We start from the raw sequence: 21,136 nt of genomic DNA, 5'->3' as shown, positions 1-21,136 counted from the left end.
GGCGCGGTGAGCCCCTGCCGGGAGGAGCAGGCTGCAGTTGGGCAGAAGCTAGTTGAGTTGAGAGAGGCCTGTCTTGCCGTGTAGTAACAGCCCTGGAGTGAGTTTGTTCTCTCTCCACCCCATCTTCTCCTTCCATGCCGCAGCTCTGCCCCGGCACATCTTACGGGTTCTGCCTCAAGCCAGCCGGGCCTGAAGGGCTGGTTAGTCAGGAAAGTACCTGGTGGGGCCAGTGAGAAACTGAGGCTGGGAGGAACCGGGGAGGCTCTCACCCTGTCCATGGTGAACGCAGGTGCACCCCTTCCTTGCCCAGTCCACCCTGCCGTGAGAGGACTGCCCTGCCCAGACCTGTCCTTTCTTCACAGTTGGGCCCAGACCTCAGCCAGCTTCCCAAGGCACCCTGCCCTGTCCTGCAAAGGCTCCTCCTCTCCAGGGCAGCGGCCCTGACCAGAGTCCATTGCCGAAGTGGGAGCCTGAAGAGCCAGAGGCCTCAGGCAGCTCCCCAGAAGTTCCCATCAGCCCCCACTCAGGATGCACCCGGCCTCCTGCTCTTTGTAATCTTTAACTGAGCCGCGGAAACTTTCCCAGCCACTGGCGCGCTGGGAGGATGGGAGTCACTCACTGTGGCTTCTCCCAGACGTGACTCTGCCTACCTCCCCCCTCCTAAGGGCCTCAGCTCCGGGGCGGGGGGAGGGTGCCATTCGTCCCTGGACAGGGAGAGTCGACTGTGGGGCCCTGTGGCTAAGGGGACCAGGGACGTGTCCAGGACAACCCCAGGCCTTCATTTCTGCCAGTCTGTCAGCGAAGAGGTGGGCAGATCTCCCTCCCTGAGTGTGGGGGTGGTGGGGGCTCCTCCTCACAGCCTCCCTACCTCTCAGCAGAGCACTGTGAAACTGTCCAGGTCTGAAGCCTCCCCACTCAGGGACATTCCAGACTATGCCCAGCCCTCGGTCATCCTTTTCTAGCTTCGGGGAATGGGAACCATTTGCCTCAGGCACTGCTCTGGGTTTTGGCATCTTTGCCAATGATGGCACCGTTAATTAAGCACAGACTGTGTAGGAGGCCCCAAAATATGTAGTACATTACATATTTTGTCTCACTGAATGGGAGCGCTTATTGCCCCCACTTTACAGATAAGGAAACTGAGGCTTATGGTCAGAGATGGTCAGAGACTTGCCCGGCATTGCACAGCTAGTAAATAGTTCCGTGGAGATCTGATCCAAACCCAGGTCTGATGGACTCCCCAGCTGAGCTCTAAGGCATCATGTTTGATGCTTCCCACTGCCTCTGTAGGATCAGAACCACCCGGCCCCTCTCCCCAGTGCCTGCCAGGACAGCCAGCCTCGGGGGACTGGAGACCGTGGCCCCAGGTGATCAGTCTCTCTCCCTTTGTCCTTTGGAATGCCATGGAACATAAGCCTGGAAGTGGGGTGGGACAGGGGTGCACATACAGAAGCAAGAAGGGGACAGGGACTTAAGGAGCCGTCACAGGCAAACACCCAGCAGACATTTGCAGGGAGCTGGGCTGCCACCCACGCACCTCCAGTGGGGGAAGTGCAGCCTCTGCCTTCCAGCCAGGCCACCACCAGGGCAGCAGAATTCAGACCCTCGAGTGTGGGATGGGGACGAGGGCTGAGAAGCAGCCGGGCTGCCCCAGCAGCTGTATCTGCAGCCCCCTCTTCAGATCATTCCCAGCTGGGCCTGGAGTAACTCGATCTATAAGAACGTGACACTGGATTCTGCAAGCAGCCTCTCTGGGCCAGGGAGCAGAGACTGTTGGCCATTCCAGTGTCACTCGGGACATCCAGGGCCAGGCTCTTCCGGGCAGGGACCCAGAACAACACACTGCAAACAAGAAGTTCACTGAGACCTGCCCCTGAACTGGGCTTCTCACTCAAGGTCCACCCCTGTGCTCCAAGCACAGTTCCCTGGAGCTGTTGAAGAGATTCAGGAAAGAGGACAGCAGTTTGAAGGTGTGGCTCCTGGTGAGAAATCTTTATACAGTGGTTCACAGCCAGGAAAACAAAACAGGAAACACCTTTTCCAGTTCCCAGCCACTTCCCTGTAAGGACCATACATGGACGTAAAGAAGTGTCAATTCAGCAAAATGACACAACTGCTGGAGGAAGGTTTTACGGCTGCTTCCTGGCCACTGGCATGTGATGCCTCTAATGATGTCAGCCCGCAGGGGCCCCTCTGTTAAGGCTCCTTTGTAGCGCTCTGGACGGCTCCACACGTTCCTGTTTTGTACTTTGGACTGATGTTTCTGGGACCTGATACCTCACACGCAGTCTGGGATCCCACACCCTGCCCATCTCATGCACGAGGGTGGCTGGGCTGGGGAGGGAGTTGTGACTCCCACAGGGCTCCTGAGCCAGGGAGGGGTCAGCCCGGAAAGCGATGGCCCCAGATGCTGCCGTCGGCCCCTCTGCTTCCCCCGGTGTCCTCCCTGAGTTCCCATAGAAAGTGTTTTCTCTACAGCTCTTGACAGTGTCGTCTCTCTGTCCTCTGGTCTTTATGGCATCTTCTGCCCTCCTGCCAAGGAAGGTACCACCTCCTCACCTGCAAACCCCAAACCCACCCAAACGCCAGAGCCCAAGGGATGGGCACTGTGGTGGAGCTGCTGAGAGCGTGGACTCTGGAGGCCGCCACCCAGGTCTCAGACACCACTGCTCACAGCTCTGTGACTGTGGGTCATCTTCATCCTAATTCAGAGCTTCTCCACGTGCACATTGAGAGCAGCGGAGTTACCGTTGTGGCGCACTGGGATAGGTGGGGCCTCTGGAGCGCTGCGAATAGTAATAGCACATGTTTTCCAGGACAGTTTTGAGGATTAATTTGGATACTATGTGTGACGTGTTTAGACAGGCATTGCACGTCGTAAGTCCTCAGTAAAGGTGGCTGTTGGTTGGCTATTAAGATATCACTTGGGGAGAGGTTGGTCAAGGGGTACAAACTTCCAAGAAGAAGATGAGTAAGTTTGGGGAGCTGATGTACAGTGTGGTCATTATAGTTAACGATCCTGTGGGAGGAGTTCCCATTGTGGCGCAGTGGTTAATGAATCTGACTAGGAACCATGAGGTTGCGGGTTCGGTCTCTGGCCTCACTCAGTCTGTCAAGGATCTGGCGTTGCTGTGAGCTGTGGTGTAGGCTACAGATGTGGCTCGGATCTGGCATTGCTGTGGCTCTGGTGTATGGGGGCAGCTGTAGCTCCACTTTAACCTCTACCCTGGGAACCTCCATATGCATGGGTCTGGCCCTGAAAAGACAAAAGACAAAAAAAAAAAAAAAAAACAAAAAACAAACCCAATACTGTAGTATATGCTTGAAAATTGCTAAGAGAATAGATTTTTTTTTTTTTTTTTTTTTTTTTTTGCTTTTTAGGACCACACCCGTAGCATATGGAAGTTCCCAGGCTAGGGGTCGAATCAGAGCTGCCGCTGCCTGCCTACACCACAGCCATAGCAGCACTCATGGCACAGATCCCTAACCCACCGAGTGAGGCCAAGGATCCAAACTGGCATCTCAAAGGATACTAGTCAGATTTGTTTCTACTGCACTGCAAGCGCCATAATGGGAACTCCAGAGAGTGGATCTTTTTTTTTTTTTTTTTTTTTTTTTTGCTTTGCTTTGCTTTTTAAGACCTTACCCGCAATGCATGGAGGTTCCCAGGCTAGGGGTCAAATCAGAATCAGAGCTACAACTGCTGGCCACAGTTTGACCCCTAGCCTGGGAACTTCCATATGCTGCAGGTGCAGCCCTAAAAAAAGGAAAGGAAAAAAAAAAGACAAATAATAGCAAATGCTGTGAGAATGTGGAGAAGCGGGAACACTTACCCATGGCTGGTAGGAATATAAAATGGTGCAACCACTGTGGAAAACAGTCTGTGGTTTCTAAAGAGTTAAACACAGAGGCACCGTATGATCTAGAAATTCCAATCCTGTGTATATAACCAAGACAATGAAAACATGTTCACACAAACGCTTATACATGCATGTTCATCACAGCATTATTTATTCCTTTTTTTTTTTTTTTTTTTTTTTTTTTTTTTTTGTCTTCCTGCCTTTTCTAGGGCCGCTCCCACACCATATGGAGGTTCCCAGGCTAGGGGTCTAATTGGAGCCGCTGCCCTGGCCCACGCCAGAGCCAGAGCAACGTGGGATCCCAGCCGCATCTGTGACCTACACCACAGCTTAACCCACTGAGCAAGGCCAGGGATCGAACCCGAAACCTCATGGTTCCTAGTCGGATTCGTTAACCACTGCGCCACGACGGAAACTCCACAGCATTATTTTTAATGGCCAAAAAGTGGAAAACAGTCAAGTGTCCACCAACTGATGAATGGATTAGCTGTGTTATATCCAAACAATGGAATGTCATTCTGCCATACAAATGGATATAGGACTGGAGTTCCCATCATGGCTCAGCGGAAGCAGATCTGACTAGCATCCATGAGGATGCAGGTTCGATCCCTGGGCTCGCTTAGTGAGTTAAGGATCTGGCGTTGCCATGAGCTGTGGTGCAGGTCAGTGGCTACAGCTCCGATTTGACCCCTAGCCCAGGAACCTCCTTATGCTTCGGATGTGGCCCTAAAAAAACAAACAAAAAAAATGCATACAGGACTGGTAAATACTACAACGTGGATGAACCTTGAAAATACTATGCTGAGTGAAAGACAGATACTGTGTGACTCCATTTATATGAAATGTCCAGAATAAGCGAATTCATACAGACAATAAATTAATGGTTGCCGAAGGCGGCAGAGGAGAGAATATGCGATGACAGCTCATGGGTACAGGGTTTCTTTCCCTTCAAGGTGATGAAAATGTTCTGGGATCAGTGGTGATGGATGCACAACTTTGTGATTATACCGACAGCCCCCAACTTACACACTTTTAAAGGGTGAGCTTCATGGTATATGAATTATATCTCAATTAAGCTGTTGAAAAAAAAAATCAGATGCCCTTTTCCTGCCTCAGGCAGATGGATTCCTGCCATCACTAACACCCCTTTCCAGCAGTGCTGTTGTGTTAGAAAGGAAACACCAGGCAAACCCGGGGGCCGTGTGGACACACTCCATCCGGGTCACCCAGGCCTTCTGTCAGCGCTGCCCTCATCCCCTCTGTGCTGAGTGCCTGACACAGGGGACCCTGTTCGAGGCTGGGCTGGGTGTGGCCTTCAGTGCCCTTTCAGCCGGGTCGCATATCAGAGGGAAACCTTGAATGTGCTTCTGGCTGTAAAGGAAGCTCGAGGCTTTGAAAGTCCTGAGAGCACCACTCAAACACATCATCCTGGCCTAAAGGTAAAGAAGAAAGTCCGATTTCAAAACATCGGGTGCGGATGAAAACACTTGGGAACATTTTGTCGCCGTGCGCAGGCTTCAGCCTGGTGGCTGTGTGCATGATTGACTCCTTCAGCGTCCCCAGCAGGTGGCCGGGGAAAGGGGTGTGGCTTCATCTGGGGGGGGAGATATTGGCTTTATTGACCATTGAGGTTATGTGCCTGCCTTACCTTTTTCTGCTCTTTGACTTGCCATTTGTTCGTACCCAGCCAAAGCAAAGCCCAAGTGTATTTCAGCTGTTGGGAGAATAAGTAAAAATGTGTTTGGTTGTTTTTGCAAACATTCCTGGTACCCAGCTTCGGGTCTCACACGTAGGGGGTGTTCACTAAGTGAGGGGGCTGGGCTGGAGGGGGTGGACAGGGAAAGGGTGCTTTTGCAGTCAGCAGAGTGGTACTGTCGTGTGTCTCGTTTGGCCCTCGCTTTGGGGCTGTCATCATGGCCCTCGATGGGAGGTGTTCCCTCATCTGGACCCTCTTGGCACTGAATGTTGCTTACATTCTGTGGACACAGAATAAAGCCCGGCTCTGTCCCTTTCTCTACAGGTGCCAAAGGCCTGGAATGTTCTCCTTCCACTCCCACCATGAACTCCTACTTTTACAAGTTCATGATCAACCTTCTCAAGAGGTTCAGCAGTGAACGGAAGCTTCTGGAGGTCAGAGGCGCCTTCATCATCAGGTCAGCCTCCCGTGCCTCCTCTCCTCTTCTCCCGCAGCCTTTTCATTCTCACCCGGGGAGGGTGGTCTGAGCAGCCATTTCTCTTCCGCTCCATCCTCCTCCTTCTCCTGATCTCTGAGCTCTTTCAAGAAACAAAGACGTTTCCCCCTTTCTCGCCAAGTTGCTGCTGCTGCTGACAGGGCAGGTCAATGTCACCATTTTTCGAACCAATGAGTTGGGTTTTCACTTGCTGAGACAGTTGTCCTTGAGGGCCTCTCATTAAACACCCCTGTGGGAATCTTCAGGGAAGAAAGTAGGTGAGCCAGACGCAACATGAACCAGGCTGTGCTGGGCGCCCAGTCGCCAGCACGGTGCTTGGCCACGGCTGGTGGCAGCCGTGGCCCTGGCTGAGCCAGGTTCTTGGCACTGCATGAGCCCAGCCTGGACAGTCCCAGGGTACCAGCCCCAGGCGCTGGAGCCCTCCAGAACTGTCATCACCAGCAGCTTGGCCGGGTCTGGTCCTTTGCCTCTTGCTTGGCTCCAAAAAGCAGAATCACCAGAAGAGTGACCTTCAAGCCAAAAAAATCTAGAGGGGGCACAGATTCAGGCTCCCCCAACAAAGCCAGGCAGAGGGGTTCCCCCAGAATCGTCCGAGTGGCCCGATGTACTCTGCAGCACTGGTTCTCCACCCTGACTGTGAGTTAGGCAACGAAGGAGGCTTGAAAAAAAGGTGGTGGCTGAGCTCCACCCTGAGCAGTGAAGTCAGAACCTCTAGGGTGATAGAGGTTAGTGAAACCATCCAGGGTGCTCAGGGAGCAGACAAGACTAATGTGGTCCTAGGAGTCAGGGGGGCTCCTGATGCCGTCCAGGAGCAGGCGACATGAAGGATTCCAGGCACAGGGTCCAGCCTGTACAGGGGCTTCCAGGCAGGGAGGAGCTGGGAGAGTTCATTTTGCTGTAAACCAGAAGGCGGGATGTTGGGGCTCAGCCTTGTATGCCACACTAAAGATTGGGGCCTGACCAGCCATTCCTGGGACGCCACTGAACGGGCTTGAGCAGGGGAGTGGTGTGAGCAGATCGCTGTTTTTAAAGATTACTGTGCTGCGGGGAGAAAATGAGTAGCTGTGTGGGAGACCACTTGGGAGGCTGTTGTCCAAGGTAGCAGCTTGGTAGGGGGACGGGAAGAAGCAGTTCCATTCAAGAATTAGTAAGAAGTGTGTTGACGGGCGATGGATTGCACGAGGGGGTGAGAGGAGAGGGAGGTGGGCGTGTCAGCCAGGACTCTGAGTGAGCAGCAGGGTGGCCTTGCGATGGGAGCCTTGGGAAGAGGAGCAGGGAGGGAGGGGGTCCCTTGTTTGACTTAAGTAGCTTTGAGGACATCAGAGGAGAGGTGTTGACAAGTTCCCATCGTGGCTCAGTGGTTAACGAATCCGACTAGGAATCATGAGGTTGCAGGTTTGATCCCTGGCCTCACTCAGTGGGTTAAGGGATCTGGTGTTGCTGTGAGCTGTGGTGCAGGTCGCAGATGCGGCTCAGATCCCGCATTGCTGTGGCTGTGGTGTAGGCTGGCGACAACAACTCCGATTAGACCCCTAGCCTGGGAACCCCCGCATGCTGCGGGTGTGGCCCTCAAAAGACAGAAGAAAAAAAAAAGGAAAGTTGTTGAAGAAGCAGGTTGCTGTGTCTGCCTCTCAAAAGAAGGATCTAGGCCCAAAGATAGAAATCTGAAGACGGATGACAGTCATTCATTCATTCACTCATCAGTCCATTCATTCAACGCATGCTGACTGTGCAAGATTCTGTGCTAGATAGTTCTGCCTTGTAGACTTTGATTCCTTGAGCGTAAGAACACTCGGTGGGAAGAGGTGTGGGAAGGGGCCTGGGGCTGGGCCCTTGAGCTCCAGTGTGTAATGGTTGGTGAAAGAGGGAGAAGCTGGGCTCGGAGGCTGAGAAGGCCAAGAGGTAGAAAGAGCTGGAGGAAAGAGGGGGCAGCAGGAGGCCGGGAGGGGAGAGGAGGCCTGAAGAGGGTCCCCTGGGGGGCGTGGAGGAGACTACTGAGCACGGGGTGAGCTGAAGGGATGAGAGACAAAGCAGTGGAGGGCTTGCCTGCAGGGGCCAGGCTAGGGGAGCCACAGCGCCCCAGCTCCAGGCAGAGGGGGGTGAGGTCAAAGGGTCAAGTCTCAGGATGGGGCAGGCCTGCCTGGCCAGAAGGGCAAAGAGCAGGGCTACAGAGCCCGTGCCCATCAGCAGGAAGGGGCTTCCACATTCCAGACCACCAAGTGGTGTCCACTGATGATGGGCAGGTACCACCAGCCTCTGCTTTTCTGAGCTCTCAGAGAGCAGGGCTCCTCGGCCTCAGCCCCCATGGCATTTGGGGCTGGATAATTCTTGGTGGGGAGGGGGCTGTCCTGTGCGCCGCTGGAAGTTGAGCAGCATCCCTGAGCTCATCCCTCTAGGTACCAGTAGCACCCCACCCACCCAGCGGGGACAGTGCCAAAGGTCCCCTGGGGAGCAGACTCATCCCAAATGACAACCACAGTTGCCAAGGGACCGAAATGGGCTCTTATCCTCACCGGCCAAAACAGGAAGGTTTGCACATTTTTTCTTCACATCTCGTTGGACGATCGGGGATTGAAGTAGAGATTAGATGTGGTGCAGGAGACCCCCCACCAGGAAAATGACGGACTCTTCCCACACAAGCGACAGTTAGCTTCGTGTGGTTTTCCAAATTGCAGAAGTGTCAGCTCTTTGATGAGCCTCGTTGCCCAGAAGACTTTCAGGGAACCAGGGGAGAGAGAGGCCTTTGAAAAAGGAGTTTGTCGCTAGTTTCCTCTCCGGAGAGCTGGGCTGTAATGGGTTTTTCCATCCTCCAGCAGTCTCGCGGGCCCCATCAGGGGCTTGCGGAGAGGGAGCTGGGGGAGTCAGCAGCATCCTGGGCAGAAGTGCCGGCAGCGTGGGCGCGCGCAGGTGTGAGTGTGCGGCGGGGTTGGGGGCGGGGGTCCCCCACTCGCTCGGGCCCAGGCTCCGCAAAGCTGGTGGCCCTACTGCCACCATGTTCCCATTTACAGCCTCGAGGGCGGTGAGGCTTCACTTGCTCGGCAGAGTCTCCCCAGCATCCTGGGCTGATGGGAATCTTCATTTTGCAGGAAGGAGGTGAGAGGAGGCCACGTGCCTGCCTGGCTTGGCTGGAGCTGGTCTGCAGACCCTTGCACGCTGCTAATTCTGCAGCCGCCCCTCTGCCCCTTCCGTGATAGAGGGCCAAGCCAGGTGCCTTGAGGACCCAGGATGACCTGGCTCCCAGCTTCTCAGGGTCCCCCCTCCACATCCTGCTGGGGCCCAGTATATCCAGCATGGCAGTTGCTCTCTGTTCAGGAGCTCATGCCCCTAGTGGACCACACTGGGCCTCAGTGGGCATCACGCCTGGCCCCCAGGGCCTCGCTCCTGCCCTGCACAGCCACAGAGGTCTCCTCACCCTGGGCACTAGCACAAAGGACCCTGTGGGCTAGACGGAAGGGACCTGTGACTGGGTCCCTCACATAGGTTGTCCCTCCTAGTCCTTTGCTTCATTGGTCCAGCCTGCCATCCCCCGCGAAGCAGCACAGGCACCTGTCATTTCTAGTTACAGCTCCCGGTCATGCCGGCTCTGTGGGGCCACTGCCTGCTAAGCCCATGCTCCAGGCCGCCCATTCTGGTCTCTCAGGGCGTGCATAGCACAGCGGGAGACACAGAGGAGACCTTGAAGGGGGGTGCCTTCCTCCTTCCCATGGTCAGACAGGGATCGAGGCCCCTCAGGAGAGGTTTGCTGGGGCTCAGCCCTGGGAATGTCAGCCTGCCCTCCTGCCTCTCGTTTCATGTCCGTATTTTCCGCTGATGGCTTTAAAGAGAAGCATGATAGGAGTTCCCATTGTGGCGCAGTGGTTAACAAATCCGACTAGGAACCATAAGGTTGCAGGTTCAATCCCTGGCCTCACTCAGTGGATTAAGGATCCGGTGTTGCCTTGGGCTGTGGTGTAATTTGCAGATGCGGCTCGGATTCCGTGTTGCTGTGGCTCTCGCGGGGGCCGGCGGTTACAGCTCTGATTAGACCCTTAGCCTGGGAACCTCCATATGCCACGGGAGTGGCCCTAGAAAAGGCAAAAAGACAAAAAAAAGAGAGAGAGAGAGAGAAGCATAATAGTGCTCCACGCAGACTGCTGAGATGAGGCTGCAGGCTTGATAAGAAGCACAGTAAATGATTCTTAACCCCCTTCTTCAGGTGTTAAGCCAACTGTGTCGCTCCTCTCAACCCCAAGATGGAGCACTGCGAAAGAAAGTGGGGGGATTCTTCCGGCAAACAAGCGAAAAACCATCTTTTTTCTGTAGTCGCGTGTTTAGCTCAGGGTCCAGGAACAGCTACTCTCTATAGAAGGACAAAGACATCCAGAGTGTTTGAGGACAAACATCTGGTGGGGGACTTGGCCTCGAGGAAGCTGCCTGACTTTCCTCAGGCCCAAACTCAGCTGACCCAGCCTGCACCTCCATGGTGGGTGGCAGTAAGGCTCCGAACTCCAGCCAGGCCCCTGGGCCGGTTGGTCATCCTCTCCATGTCCACATGACCCTGTTATCTGGTGGCTGTAACAGTTAAGAGGTGTGTTGAGTTGGGGGACGCTGTGACTCCAAAACCTCATCTCAGCCAGGCTTGCTGTGATCCCGTCCCGGCCCAGGCCCTTCTCCAGGCTGTGGGGACGGGGGCCAGGGCCACGTACGGAGGGAAGAGGGGGGCACCCCAGCCTTGCCCACACCCACGGCCCCTCCCCAGAGATGCCCTGGCCCTGGGGAGCCAGATTGGGAGGGGAGCTTCTCTAGTCTAACAGCCTTGGGTTCGAGTCCCAGTTCCTCCAGTTTTTAACTCCGTGTCCTGTTTCCCAGCCTGTTTTGCTTTGACTGTGAAACAGGGATGATGGTGTCTGCCCATTTCGCGGAGAGGCTTACATAAGACGGCGTTCCGGCTCTCAGCACAGCTTGGTCAAGGAGAGCTGCTGTTCCGCCTCACGGTTCACGGTGGTCTGTGGGGAGGGACGGCCAGATCCAGGAGAGGGGAAAGAATTGAACCTTCCGGGTCGAGAGCTGGCTGCCACCCCGGCACCCACCGGCGGCCCCGGCCCCGTTAAAACAACTCGGCCCGAGTGGGTGTCCGTGTACATTTCCCTCCTCCCCCCGCCCCCCCGCCCGCCCCGCCGCCGTTGCGGGCAGAACAAGCACAGGGCTTGTTTTCCCACGAACTGTTCCACTGTGCTCCGTAGAAAAGGAGAGGAGGGAGAAAACGCAGCCCCTTTGATAAACTGCGATATGAACTCCAGCGTAACCCGACAGCTGGGCTCTTTACAAGGCCTGCTTCTGTGCTGGGAAGGGAGCGGGGCCGGGGACGCTCCCTGGCAGCCAGCGAGGCCCTCTGGTCCTTTGGCTGAATCAGCTGTGCCTCCCCGCCTCCTCCCTGCAGAGAGGCCTTGCAGAGAAAGCCTGCTTCTCAACCAGTGACTGTGCCGTGAACGCGAGGGCTGCACCCCGACCAGCCCAGTCCGTGGTGGTGCGGTCCCCAGCACCGTCCCCAAAGGGAAGACCCTCGTGTTGGGGGGGGGGCAATCGGGAGAGAGGTCAGGAGGCCTCTTCCAGGAGACCCAACCCAGAGCAGCCCCAGGATAAGGCTTCTGGTTCATTCCGGTTCATTCTGGTCCTCCTCTCGCCTCTGCCACAGGCCTGGCAGCCTGTCCAGTTCAGCCCAGAGCGCCTCCCGTGTACCCCTGCCCATGCGGCCGCCCCTCCTCCAGAGCCCCGCGTTTGCATAAGAGCCCTGTGTTGAGGGGCTGGCCGAGTGGGGAATGGGTTAGCCGCTGAGCTGGGTGCTGAGCAGAGGAGCCCGGGCCTAGGAAGCCACTGGAAACTGGACTTGTTTTTAATTGCAGGGCGGTGGGGATGAGGGGGGTGCGCGGTGGCTCGAAAGAAGCCCTCTTTCATGCCGTAATTGGGAAATTCCACTTTGCTGTCCTTGTGCGTCCCTCCGCGGGGGCCAGATGACCGCTGTGGCCGGGGCAGCCCACACCGCCATCCCCCCGGACCCCAGCGCCCCTCCTCGCTCTCTCTATCCTCCCAGCCTCCCGTTCGTTTGGCATCGGGTGCGGCCCCTTTTCCCGTTTCTTTCTGCGTGCCACCTTACCTGCCAGGGGGCAGTGGCCGGGTCCCCCAGAGCCCATTGTGCTGATTCTAATGAAAGATGAACCGAGTAAAGGGCAAGGCCCAGATCCTGTTCACGTGGTCTTTTAGAAACGCAGCTTTGCCTGCAGGGAGAGCTTCTGAGAGGCCCCGCTCGGCTCTCTTCCTCTTACCCCCTTAATGGATTGCGTTCCTTTGCTCAGAATAAAAACAAATTGCTGCGACACACACACACACACACACACACACACACACACACACACACACACATGCCAGCCCAAATCTGTCTCCTGAAACAGCCCTGACCCAACCCCTCCCCCCCCCCCCCGCCCCAGAATGCAGGCGGATGGGGCCTTTCCCTAGCTGTAGCTGAGAAGAAGGGGACAGGACTGGAGGCTGGAGGGTTTCTTCGAGGAATTTCTTATTCCCTCTCGGAAGAAACTTCTTTCCTGTCGTCTTTAAGTTGGGCTGCCCAGCTCCCTGTGTGGATCTTCTGGAGCCTTCCCCAGTCATTCTCCCCTGGCGGTCAGGCCCCAGTGCTTTTGCTGAAATGCAGGACAGCAAAGGGAGTGCATGGCAGAAACCGCTTTGCACAACCAGCTCTGATTTGGCACTGATCTCCTCACTGGGGACAGTGCGGCGGGCGTGTGAATGCAGGGCGGCACGATCTGACATGCCAGAGAAGATGCATGCGAGAAAGCCCTGCCCTCAAAGGTAAAAAGCGGGGCAAAATTCAGACAGCCCTGAGAGCCCGCCCAGCCCAGCCCATTTCCATCGTCATCTGATCCGTGGCCAAGTGCCAGCATCCCAGCACCTCACAGAACCATCTGTGACCCAGGGGTGGCAGGGAGGCCTGGGGGCAGGCCAGTGGCTTTGCTCTGCCTCCTGCAGGTCGTCCCCCACACTGCCCCTGTGGAGCCCTCTGTCACACACACTGGCGCTGTCTGTAAGAAGTGATGTATTTTCTTCTGCAGTATGGAAACCACATGTGATGGGCCTTGCCAGGCCAGGCTGGGATTAATTAGATGCAGCCAGGGGTGTGGGGTGAGGAGAGGAAGTATTGGTTAGAGGGAGCCCTGTGCAGCCTGCTCTGGAAGTCTGGGGAACTTTAGAGGGAATGTCCCATGTTTCAGGGGTCCTCTTGAATCCCGTGGGGGCAGGGGGGTGCACTGTGCTGATGGAAGCAAGGACTGGAAGGAGGCCGGGGATCCTCTCACTTTGAGTAGGGCTTGTGGGAGGTTAGAGGTCACAGGGGAACTGGCGGGGGAGACCATGTGACCCACAGAGCCAGCCCTTTGCCCCCGCATCCGGGAGCACCTGTGGGAGGGTTGTGGGTTGAGCACCTGAAGAATCATCCCATGCCCATCGCACAGGATGCCTTAAAAAGCCTCTAAAGACTCATCACATGAGTGGTGGCACCTGCTGAGCCCTTTCCAGCCCCCAAGGAAAAGCACTTTCTTTGGAGTCTACACACCTGAGCGTTAGCTCCCCGGCACATGGCTCAGGCAGCCGACAGGGGTTGAAGGTCAAGGACTGTTGTCAGGAGCCGAGAACTTGACAGTGAATTTCTGTCTGAAGCTTGAGAGGTTATGGAGCCTGCAGCTGTCTCTGGATCTGTTTATGCATTACCTAAGGACACCAGGAAACTAGCCAAGTTTTGACCTTGGTTAGTCAGACGGCTCAGTTAATGAGCAAGTAGCCGATGGGTATCACAACATAGCAACTTAAAATATCACTTGCATCCTCCTGCCTCCTTAGAGTAGAGCTTCATCTGAGCCTGGAGAGACAAATGGGTGCCCTTAGCTTAAAAGTGTTTTTTCAGCTCCTTAGAACAGCTGTTACAGACTGTGTGTCCTGTTCGTCCGTTGCAGGACGCCGTTCTCTTCTTTCATCCTTTTCCCCTTGGGTTTCCTCAGGCCGCCCCGGGAAGGTCCCTGGCTGGTCTTCTCTTTTCTCCCCACGGGTGGATCCTCTGAGCAGGTAGCCACCAGGATCACCCCCACACCTGCCCCGTCTTCAGGAACCTGCACAGAAGGGTTTCTGTCACGTGTAGCTTGGGAAAGACTGCAGACCCCGCAGGCTGCCTCTTCCACGTGGAAGGAGAGCCCCCAACTCTGAGCTCGTGTGATGGTTGTGCCCTGGCCTGGGGGAACCTGGGCGTGGAATTTGGCCTCAGACAGCAAGCACAAGCCCATGTGAAGTACGGTCCAAGAGGAATGGTGCTTTGTAACCCAGGCTGCAAGGGCCCACCCAAGAGCTCTTGGGATCTGAAGTGGATAATGGAGCTTTCTCTGCAAGTTTGCAGCCTCAGCTCTCAGGGGAGCATGGGCTTCGGGTCTGTCACTGTCACCCTGGTATCTTTCAGTGTCCTTATGGCACCAGAGCATTTGCCCGCAGCTCCCTAGCCCCGAGTCTTGGGACAGCTCCATGGGGGGTGCCATGTTCCACCCAGAGATCCCAGAGCCAAGGATCTTGCTTGTCCTCCAGACTGAGGTTGGGGGGGCATTTGGGAAAACTCCCCCCAATTTCCAGTCTGGACTTGCTCCCCACCCCCACCCCGTTGGAAAGCAGCTGTGCCGTCTCGTGGCATCTCCCTTCCTTCCAGGATCATTAACCCATAGAGAATCCCCACCAAGATCTGTCCTGATGTGCCCTCCTCGTCGTCCTCTCCCGGGGCTGTCATCCTGCTGGCTGCCACCTCTCAGAGGTGAAACACTGAATAAGTCTGTGGGCCCTTCTCTGTCTTCCTTCCGGCCCCGGGGCCCACCAGGCTTCTGCCTGCTGTTATCCTGGCCTATTTCCGGTCTCTAGATGACATAATCTCATTGGAACTGCCTGGCACTTAGACAGTGAATGTCTTTCTGGGTCTAAATCTCCGCTTTGACTCTTGCTTGAGAGGACATGTTTCCCCCCACCACCACCAGATCATTTGCTTTTCCTTCTGGCTCATCCCAGTTGCTCCCATCTCCCACCTCGGCCTCTCTCTGTTTCTGAAGCTGGGCTGAGATGGATTTCAGGGGCACGTCCGAGCCCCCTCTCATGTTTCTCTAGTCCTCTGTCGAGCCTTCTGTGCTGTTTTGAGCCTTGCCTCTCACTCTTTCCTTTTGGAAGCTGCTTCCCCCAGTGCACAGTTTTGCGTCTCTTTCTCCACTTCCACTGGCCACACCCCTGGCCCTAGTTGCAGTCACGCGCCCCATTCCAGCTCTCACCCGTGACCAGCTTCCCGAATGTGGGGCCATCTGAGTCTCCTTGTTTTGCCCCCACAGAGCTGCTTCTTTAGCCTGATGATGGCAGTTGTGTCTCCACCCTCAGCCTTGTCATCAGTAAACGTGTGGCCTCCTGTGTCCCCAGAAGTTCGACTTGTTTTCTGCGTGATTTTGCCATCTCTCCAGAAAAGCCCTCTCTCTCTCTCTCTCTGTTTTTTTTTTTTGTCTTTTCTAGGGCCACTCCCACAGCATATGGAGGGTCCCAGCTAGGGGTTGAATCCGAGCTGTAGCCACTGGCTGACGCCAGAGCCACAGCAACACGGGATCCGAGCCGCATCTGCAACCTACACCACAGCTCATGGCAACGCCGGATCCTTAACCCACTGAGCAAGGCCAGGGATCGAACCCACAACCTCATGGTTCCTAGTCGGATTCGTTAACCACTGAGCCACGATGGGAACTCCGCCCTCTCTCTGAACCACATAAGTTTAACACTTTTTCCTTCAGATGCATCTTTTCCTTCTCATGATCAGGACAACGTGGCAGTCTTTCCTCCCTCTATGCCTTGGTGCCCACCCAGAGTTTTATTAATATAAATTCTTCACTTAACAGCAACACGCTGTATGAAAGTACACAAGCCAGAGTTCCCATCGTGGCTCAGTGGTTAACGAATCCGACTAGGAACCATGAGGTTCGATCCCTGGCCTTGCTCAGTGGGTTAAGGATCCAGCATTGCCGTGAGCTGTGGTGTAGGTTGCAGACACAGCTCGGATCTTGTGTTGCTGTGGCTCTGGCGCAGGCCGCTGGCTACAGCTCGGATTCAACCCCTAGCCTGGGAACCTCCACATGCCACGGGGGTGGCCCTAGAAATGGCAAAAAGACAAAAAAAAAGGAAAAAAAAGAAAGACAGTACACAAGTCATAAGTATAATACAGCTCAGGTCGTCTTCGCTAATCACCTACATCCAGGTAACGAGCACTCAGATCAGGAAGTACAGCGTTTCCAGCACCCGAAGGGCCCTTTCGTGTCTCCTCCCAATTACTACCCATGCCCTCCTCTCCGAAGTAGCCACTGGCCTGACCTCTCACGTTCTGCATTCGTTTTCCTGGTCTTTAGTTTTCGGCTTCGGTGGGGGATAGGGGGGTGTCACCTGGTGTTTTGAACTTTATATAAACGGCATCATACAGTGTGTGTGCTTTTTGCAAACTGTCAGCTTTCTTTTGGCCGTCCTCGTCTTTGCGAGATGGCCCTGTGTTCAGTGTGGCAGCAGTTTCCGCATTTCTGCGGAGTGCCCACCGTGGGCGCCGTCGCGCCTTTACCCACTCTGCTGCCCCGAATAGTGCTGTTGTGAGCGTCCCTTCACATCTGGTGAATGTATGTGTGCCTTTCTCTGAGATCGAACCCAGGAATTGCTGGATCGGGGACCATACGTGTGTTTAGCTGCAGGAGGCGCTGTGTGAGCCGCGCCAGCTTCCACTCCTGCACGCGCGTGCAGCCCGTGAGCGGGCCCGTTGCTCACATCCTCGGTGACACTTGGTATCAGCGGTCTCGGCTTTTAGCCGTTCTGGGAGCTACGTGGTGGCATCGGCATGTGCTTCTTATTTGCATGTCCCTGAAGACAAAGAGAGTAAAAGAACTGCTCGTGACGCTTTGGCTTTTGAGTGACCTCTTTTGCAGCGAGCCTGTCGGAGTCATTTCCCCATTGGGTTTTTGGTGCTTTTCTTATTGACTTGTGAAAGTTCTTTCTATTTCTTCTGGATTCCAGTCTTTCTCAGATATGTGCCCTGTCATTATCTTCTCCTCTGTGGGCTGCCTTAGCCCGCACCCCCTTCGCAGTGTCTCTTGATGAACAGGCCTCTCTATGTAATGACGTCCAGGTGACCAGTTTTTTCTTTTCAGCATTTTTTATGGTTTGTGGTGCTTTTCCAGGGGATTAGGAGCTCAGAAGAACTAGCTCTAAAGCTGCCCGTTTCTGGTTGACATCGGTTAAGTGTTCCCAGGGAGCTGGTCACTGAGTCCAGGCCGCCTAAACCCCAGAGGTGTATCTTAGCTCCGGACAGGGTCTCGGAGGCCACCTAGTCGAGCCTGCTGTGCTTTGTCAAAATGAAGATGCTCACTCTCCCTCCGTTCCCCCGCCCAGCGGAATCCCAGGGGCTTCTGGTGCAGCCAGACCAGTGGAGGTCTGCAGCCTGGAGGTGGGAGCCACTCATCTAAGTACGGTGACAGGAGGCGGGAACCCAGGTCAAAGGCACCGGGACGAGCAAGGGGGCTTGACTGGCCCGAGTAGCCAGAACAGGGCAGAGGGCCACCAGGCCCCGCAACTCGGCGTCTCCCTGGGGTGCCGTCTCGCACCTCATCGTTCTGGTCTCTTCCAGTGGCAGAAACATGGCCCCACGTCACGTGGCCCTCACACTCCTGCTGGCTGTGCTCCAGGGCAGTTCTGGTGGGGTCCCACGGGGTCCTTTGTCCCGTGTGGTGGGGGCGGCAGTGGCAGAATCCTGCGTGGCATGGGGAGCAGCAGCTCTCCAGAGGGAAGGGCTGCTCTCCCAGGAGTGGAAAAGCACAGGGGGCGCCCAGCCGGCTGCTTTCCTGAGCAGTTTCCTTACACGAAAGCTGGAGACGGTCACCCTCGTGACCCCTGCTGACCCTCAGGGGGATTGGACGATGCACCAGAAAGGGCTCAGAAGAGCATCTTGCTCTAAGTTACCTCTTGTAGAGACTGCGACGGTAATCGTGCTGGGTGGCATCCCCCTTTCTCTGCGCCTGTCAGTCAGCTGGCCTGGCTCCTGTCTCCCCCTTCCCCGCCCCTTGCTCCCTCTGATGCCGCCATACGGGGCTGCTCCCTCCCGCTTGGCTCCTGGGAAACAGGTGCTCTGGGGTTGACTGTCTCTTGTTTTCCAGGGAAGAGTAAGCAGGACAGGCCCCTGAGCAAACTAAGAGTTGCCCCAGGCGCCCTCCCCTCCTTGGCACCCTCCTGCCCCGCCCTGTTCAGAGCTGTCCAGTCAGACACTTGGTTGCAGGGCACAGAAAACCGGTCCGGAGTTCCCGTCGTGGCGCAGTGGTTAACGAATCCGACTAGGAACCATGAGGTTGCGGGTTCGGTCCCTGCCCTTGCTCAGTGGGTTAACGATCCGGCGTTGCCGTGAGCTGTGGTGTAGGTTGCAGACGCGGCTCGGATCCCGCGTTGCTGTGGCTCTGGTGTAGGCCGGCCGGTGGCTACAGCTCCGATTCAACCCCTAGCCTGGGAACCTCCATATGCCGCGGGAGCGGCCCAAGAAATAGCAACAACAACAACAACAACAACAAAAAAAGACAAAAAGACAAAAGACAAAAAAAAAAAAAAAAAGAAAACCGGTCCCCACACTCACACTGAAGAAAATACAGGCGGTGTGTAGTTAGGGACGAGGATCAGCAAGTCCACGACTAGAAGCTTCCCAGGGTCCTGGGTCTTATCCCCGAACTGCCGCAGTGGGGTCCTCTTCCTCCTGTGTCAGCCCCACCCTGGGCAGGCCGTCTGTCCTGTGGCCTCGCTCCAGTCCCTTGGCACCTGGCCTTGGCAGTGGCCCTGGGCTTGAGTCTCCTTGGACCTGTCGCTGCGCCCTGACTGTTCGGGATGGATCATGTGCCACCCTCTCATGCAGGAGGAGGAGCTGTTGCTCGTGGGAAATTGGTTTGGGAAGCAGCACGCCAGCCTGTGGACACCAGGGAGGCAGATCCACCAGCCCCCGCTCCGTGGTCTAGGTTCACGTGCTGCCGGAAAAGAGGTGTGAAGCAGGTGGCAGGAGTGACACACTGTCTCCACTCCTCCAACAGCCCAATTCTCCATCTGTCCCGGAGGGGGCCGAGGGTATGGTGGAGCTGTGTGTGTGACCCAGTGGCCTTCCCAGGGACCACCACGGGGCAGGTGGGAAGTGGGACAGCAGCCGAGGAATCAGGCCTCCCACTGATCCCTTCCGTTGCCAACACGGCACCTTGCCAGAGACCGCAAGTTATCTGTGTCATCGTGTGTGCAGTTGGGGGTTAGACCCAACTCCCAGCAAGGCCATGCTGGCCCTCTCCCGGCACCAGGGCTTCCAGAACAGTGGCCCCAGGCCATGACTGAAAGGAGACCAGGGGAGTCTCCGTCTGGGCTTTAGGCTTAGTTCAGACTGGCCCAGGGGGACCTTAGGGTCAGCTGAGGTCTTTCACACAGCAGGAAACCGAGGCTCGGATTTTTCCAGTAAATATTTACCTTGTGCTGCCCTTGTGCCCCACCTGGGCCAGGCCGATGTGGGCACAGCCACCACAGTCCTCAGGCAGGACACTCAGGTGTGGCAGGAGCGTTGTGGAGGGCAGGGAGGAGCTGAGGCTACCCCAGTCAGGGGACCAGGGTCAAAGGGTCACTCCCCATGGTCCATTCCGTGGCTCTTCCTGGAATGCCCACAGTGTGCCAGGCCCCGCACCAGCCTGGACACACATAGGACCCAGAGCCGGTTCCTGCCTTCACCGAGGTGGCAGTCCAATGGCACAGGCAGACGGGTGACAGGTGACTAAGAAATGTGTGCCCTAGTCTTGTGATTCCTGCTCTGGGGGAAACAGTGGGGTGCAGGTCGGGGGTCCTCAGGTCCAGGCCTGCAGAAGGGGGGTACCCCACAACTTCAGCAGAGCCAAGAAGCTGTGACCTGGATCCAGTGTTTTCTCAGAGCATAAAAGTGCCCTAGTTTTCCCTCTCCTCAGGCTCAGCTGAAGCTACGCCAAGAACTGGCTTTTAAAGGCTGCCTGAAAGGTGGTTTGGAGCCAAAAATCTATAGCACCAGTGCATTTGTGACCTTGTTGAAAATGCTTACTGAGGAAAATCGAGGGGAGGGGGTAGGATTTGGGAATTTTTTTGTCCTTTTTAAATTAAAAAAAAAAAAATAGAATCCCTTTGGCTCTCCTCCCCCCACCCCTTTCCCGCTGCCCAGTCCCTTCCAGGCACCCCGCCCGGGCAGCACCCCCACCCCCCCGCCACCACCGCCACCCCACGCTTATCCCTTGCATTTGTCCACACCTCCCCCACCCCCAATCCCTCTCCATTCCCCGTGCTTCAGGAATGAAAAATACCAAGTGGGTAAAATTAAGGAGCCTGGGTATAGCCCTGGAAATTAGGCCACAGCTGTCAGGCTGGGCAAGAGCCCTCGTGTCTGGATGGAACTGCCGGGAGCAAGCGCTCAGCCCCTCCTCCGTGAGGACAGATAAGAGCCCCCAGCCCCCACCTCCCCCGGGAAGGGGCTGCTGCTATGCCGACCTAGGGAGGGCCAGGAAATGCCATTTGTCATTGCACAGACCCTCCCCAGTGCCCACCAGCGGGGGCACCGCAGTGGGCCGAGCTCATCCTTGCCCTCCCAGGCACACTCACGAAGTGATGATGCTCTGTGGGAGCAGATGGGGCGAGGGAGGGCCCAGCCCCAATAGAGGGGTCCGGGGAAGCTTCTGGAAAGAGATGCTGTCTACCTGAGCCATGAAAGATAAGGAATGCGCTGTGAGTGGGGGAGGGGTGGGAGGAGCCAGTGCTTCTGATGTAGGAGAGTCTGCCTGGAAGCCCGAAGCCCAGAGCCCAGGCACCCCACGGAGCTGGGGGAGTGGCTGGGACCAGGCAGCCCTGAGGTACTGTGCGACTGAAGGGCCGGGCAGGTTCAGAGAACTCTCCACCTGCTGTGGGAGACACCCCTGTGATGCTGTGGGGGACTGCGGGCCTGCTCGAGGCCACGCTGGTCCCGGAGCCCGTGCC

At 56.1% G+C, this 21,136-nt stretch overlaps 1 protein-coding gene and 1 long non-coding RNA gene across 3 annotated transcripts in view; one reads left to right on the top strand and one right to left on the bottom strand.

Annotated features, from left to right (window-relative positions):
• VAC14 (VAC14 component of PIKFYVE complex) overlaps positions 1-21,136 on the top strand; it is a 107,651-nt gene that overhangs the window by 63,401 nt on the left and 23,114 nt on the right. For both annotated transcript variants that reach the window (XM_021093808.2, XM_084959654.1), the window contains one exon: positions 5,881-6,013. In XM_021093808.2, coding sequence (XP_020949467.1) covers positions 5,881-6,013 — 133 coding nt within the window. The remainder of the gene's footprint in view (positions 1-5,880; positions 6,014-21,136) is intronic.
• LOC102163731 (uncharacterized) lies at positions 4,678-12,363 on the bottom strand. The gene is made up of 3 exons (XR_014805536.1): positions 12,186-12,363; positions 10,964-11,037; positions 4,678-10,603 (listed from the first exon to the last, which is right to left on the bottom strand). It is a non-coding gene; the product is annotated as an uncharacterized LOC102163731 (long non-coding RNA).

Source organism: Sus scrofa, chromosome 6 (assembly GCF_054392235.1).
Source record: "Sus scrofa isolate SSC_HxYL_T2T_F1_AM1 chromosome 6, Sscrofa_HxYL_maternal_Yorkshire_Landrace_v2.0, whole genome shotgun sequence".
Taxonomy (NCBI): domain Eukaryota; kingdom Metazoa; phylum Chordata; class Mammalia; order Artiodactyla; family Suidae; genus Sus; species Sus scrofa.
Note: the sequence above shows the minus strand (reverse complement) of the source record. Positions and strands in the feature narration are given on the sequence as shown.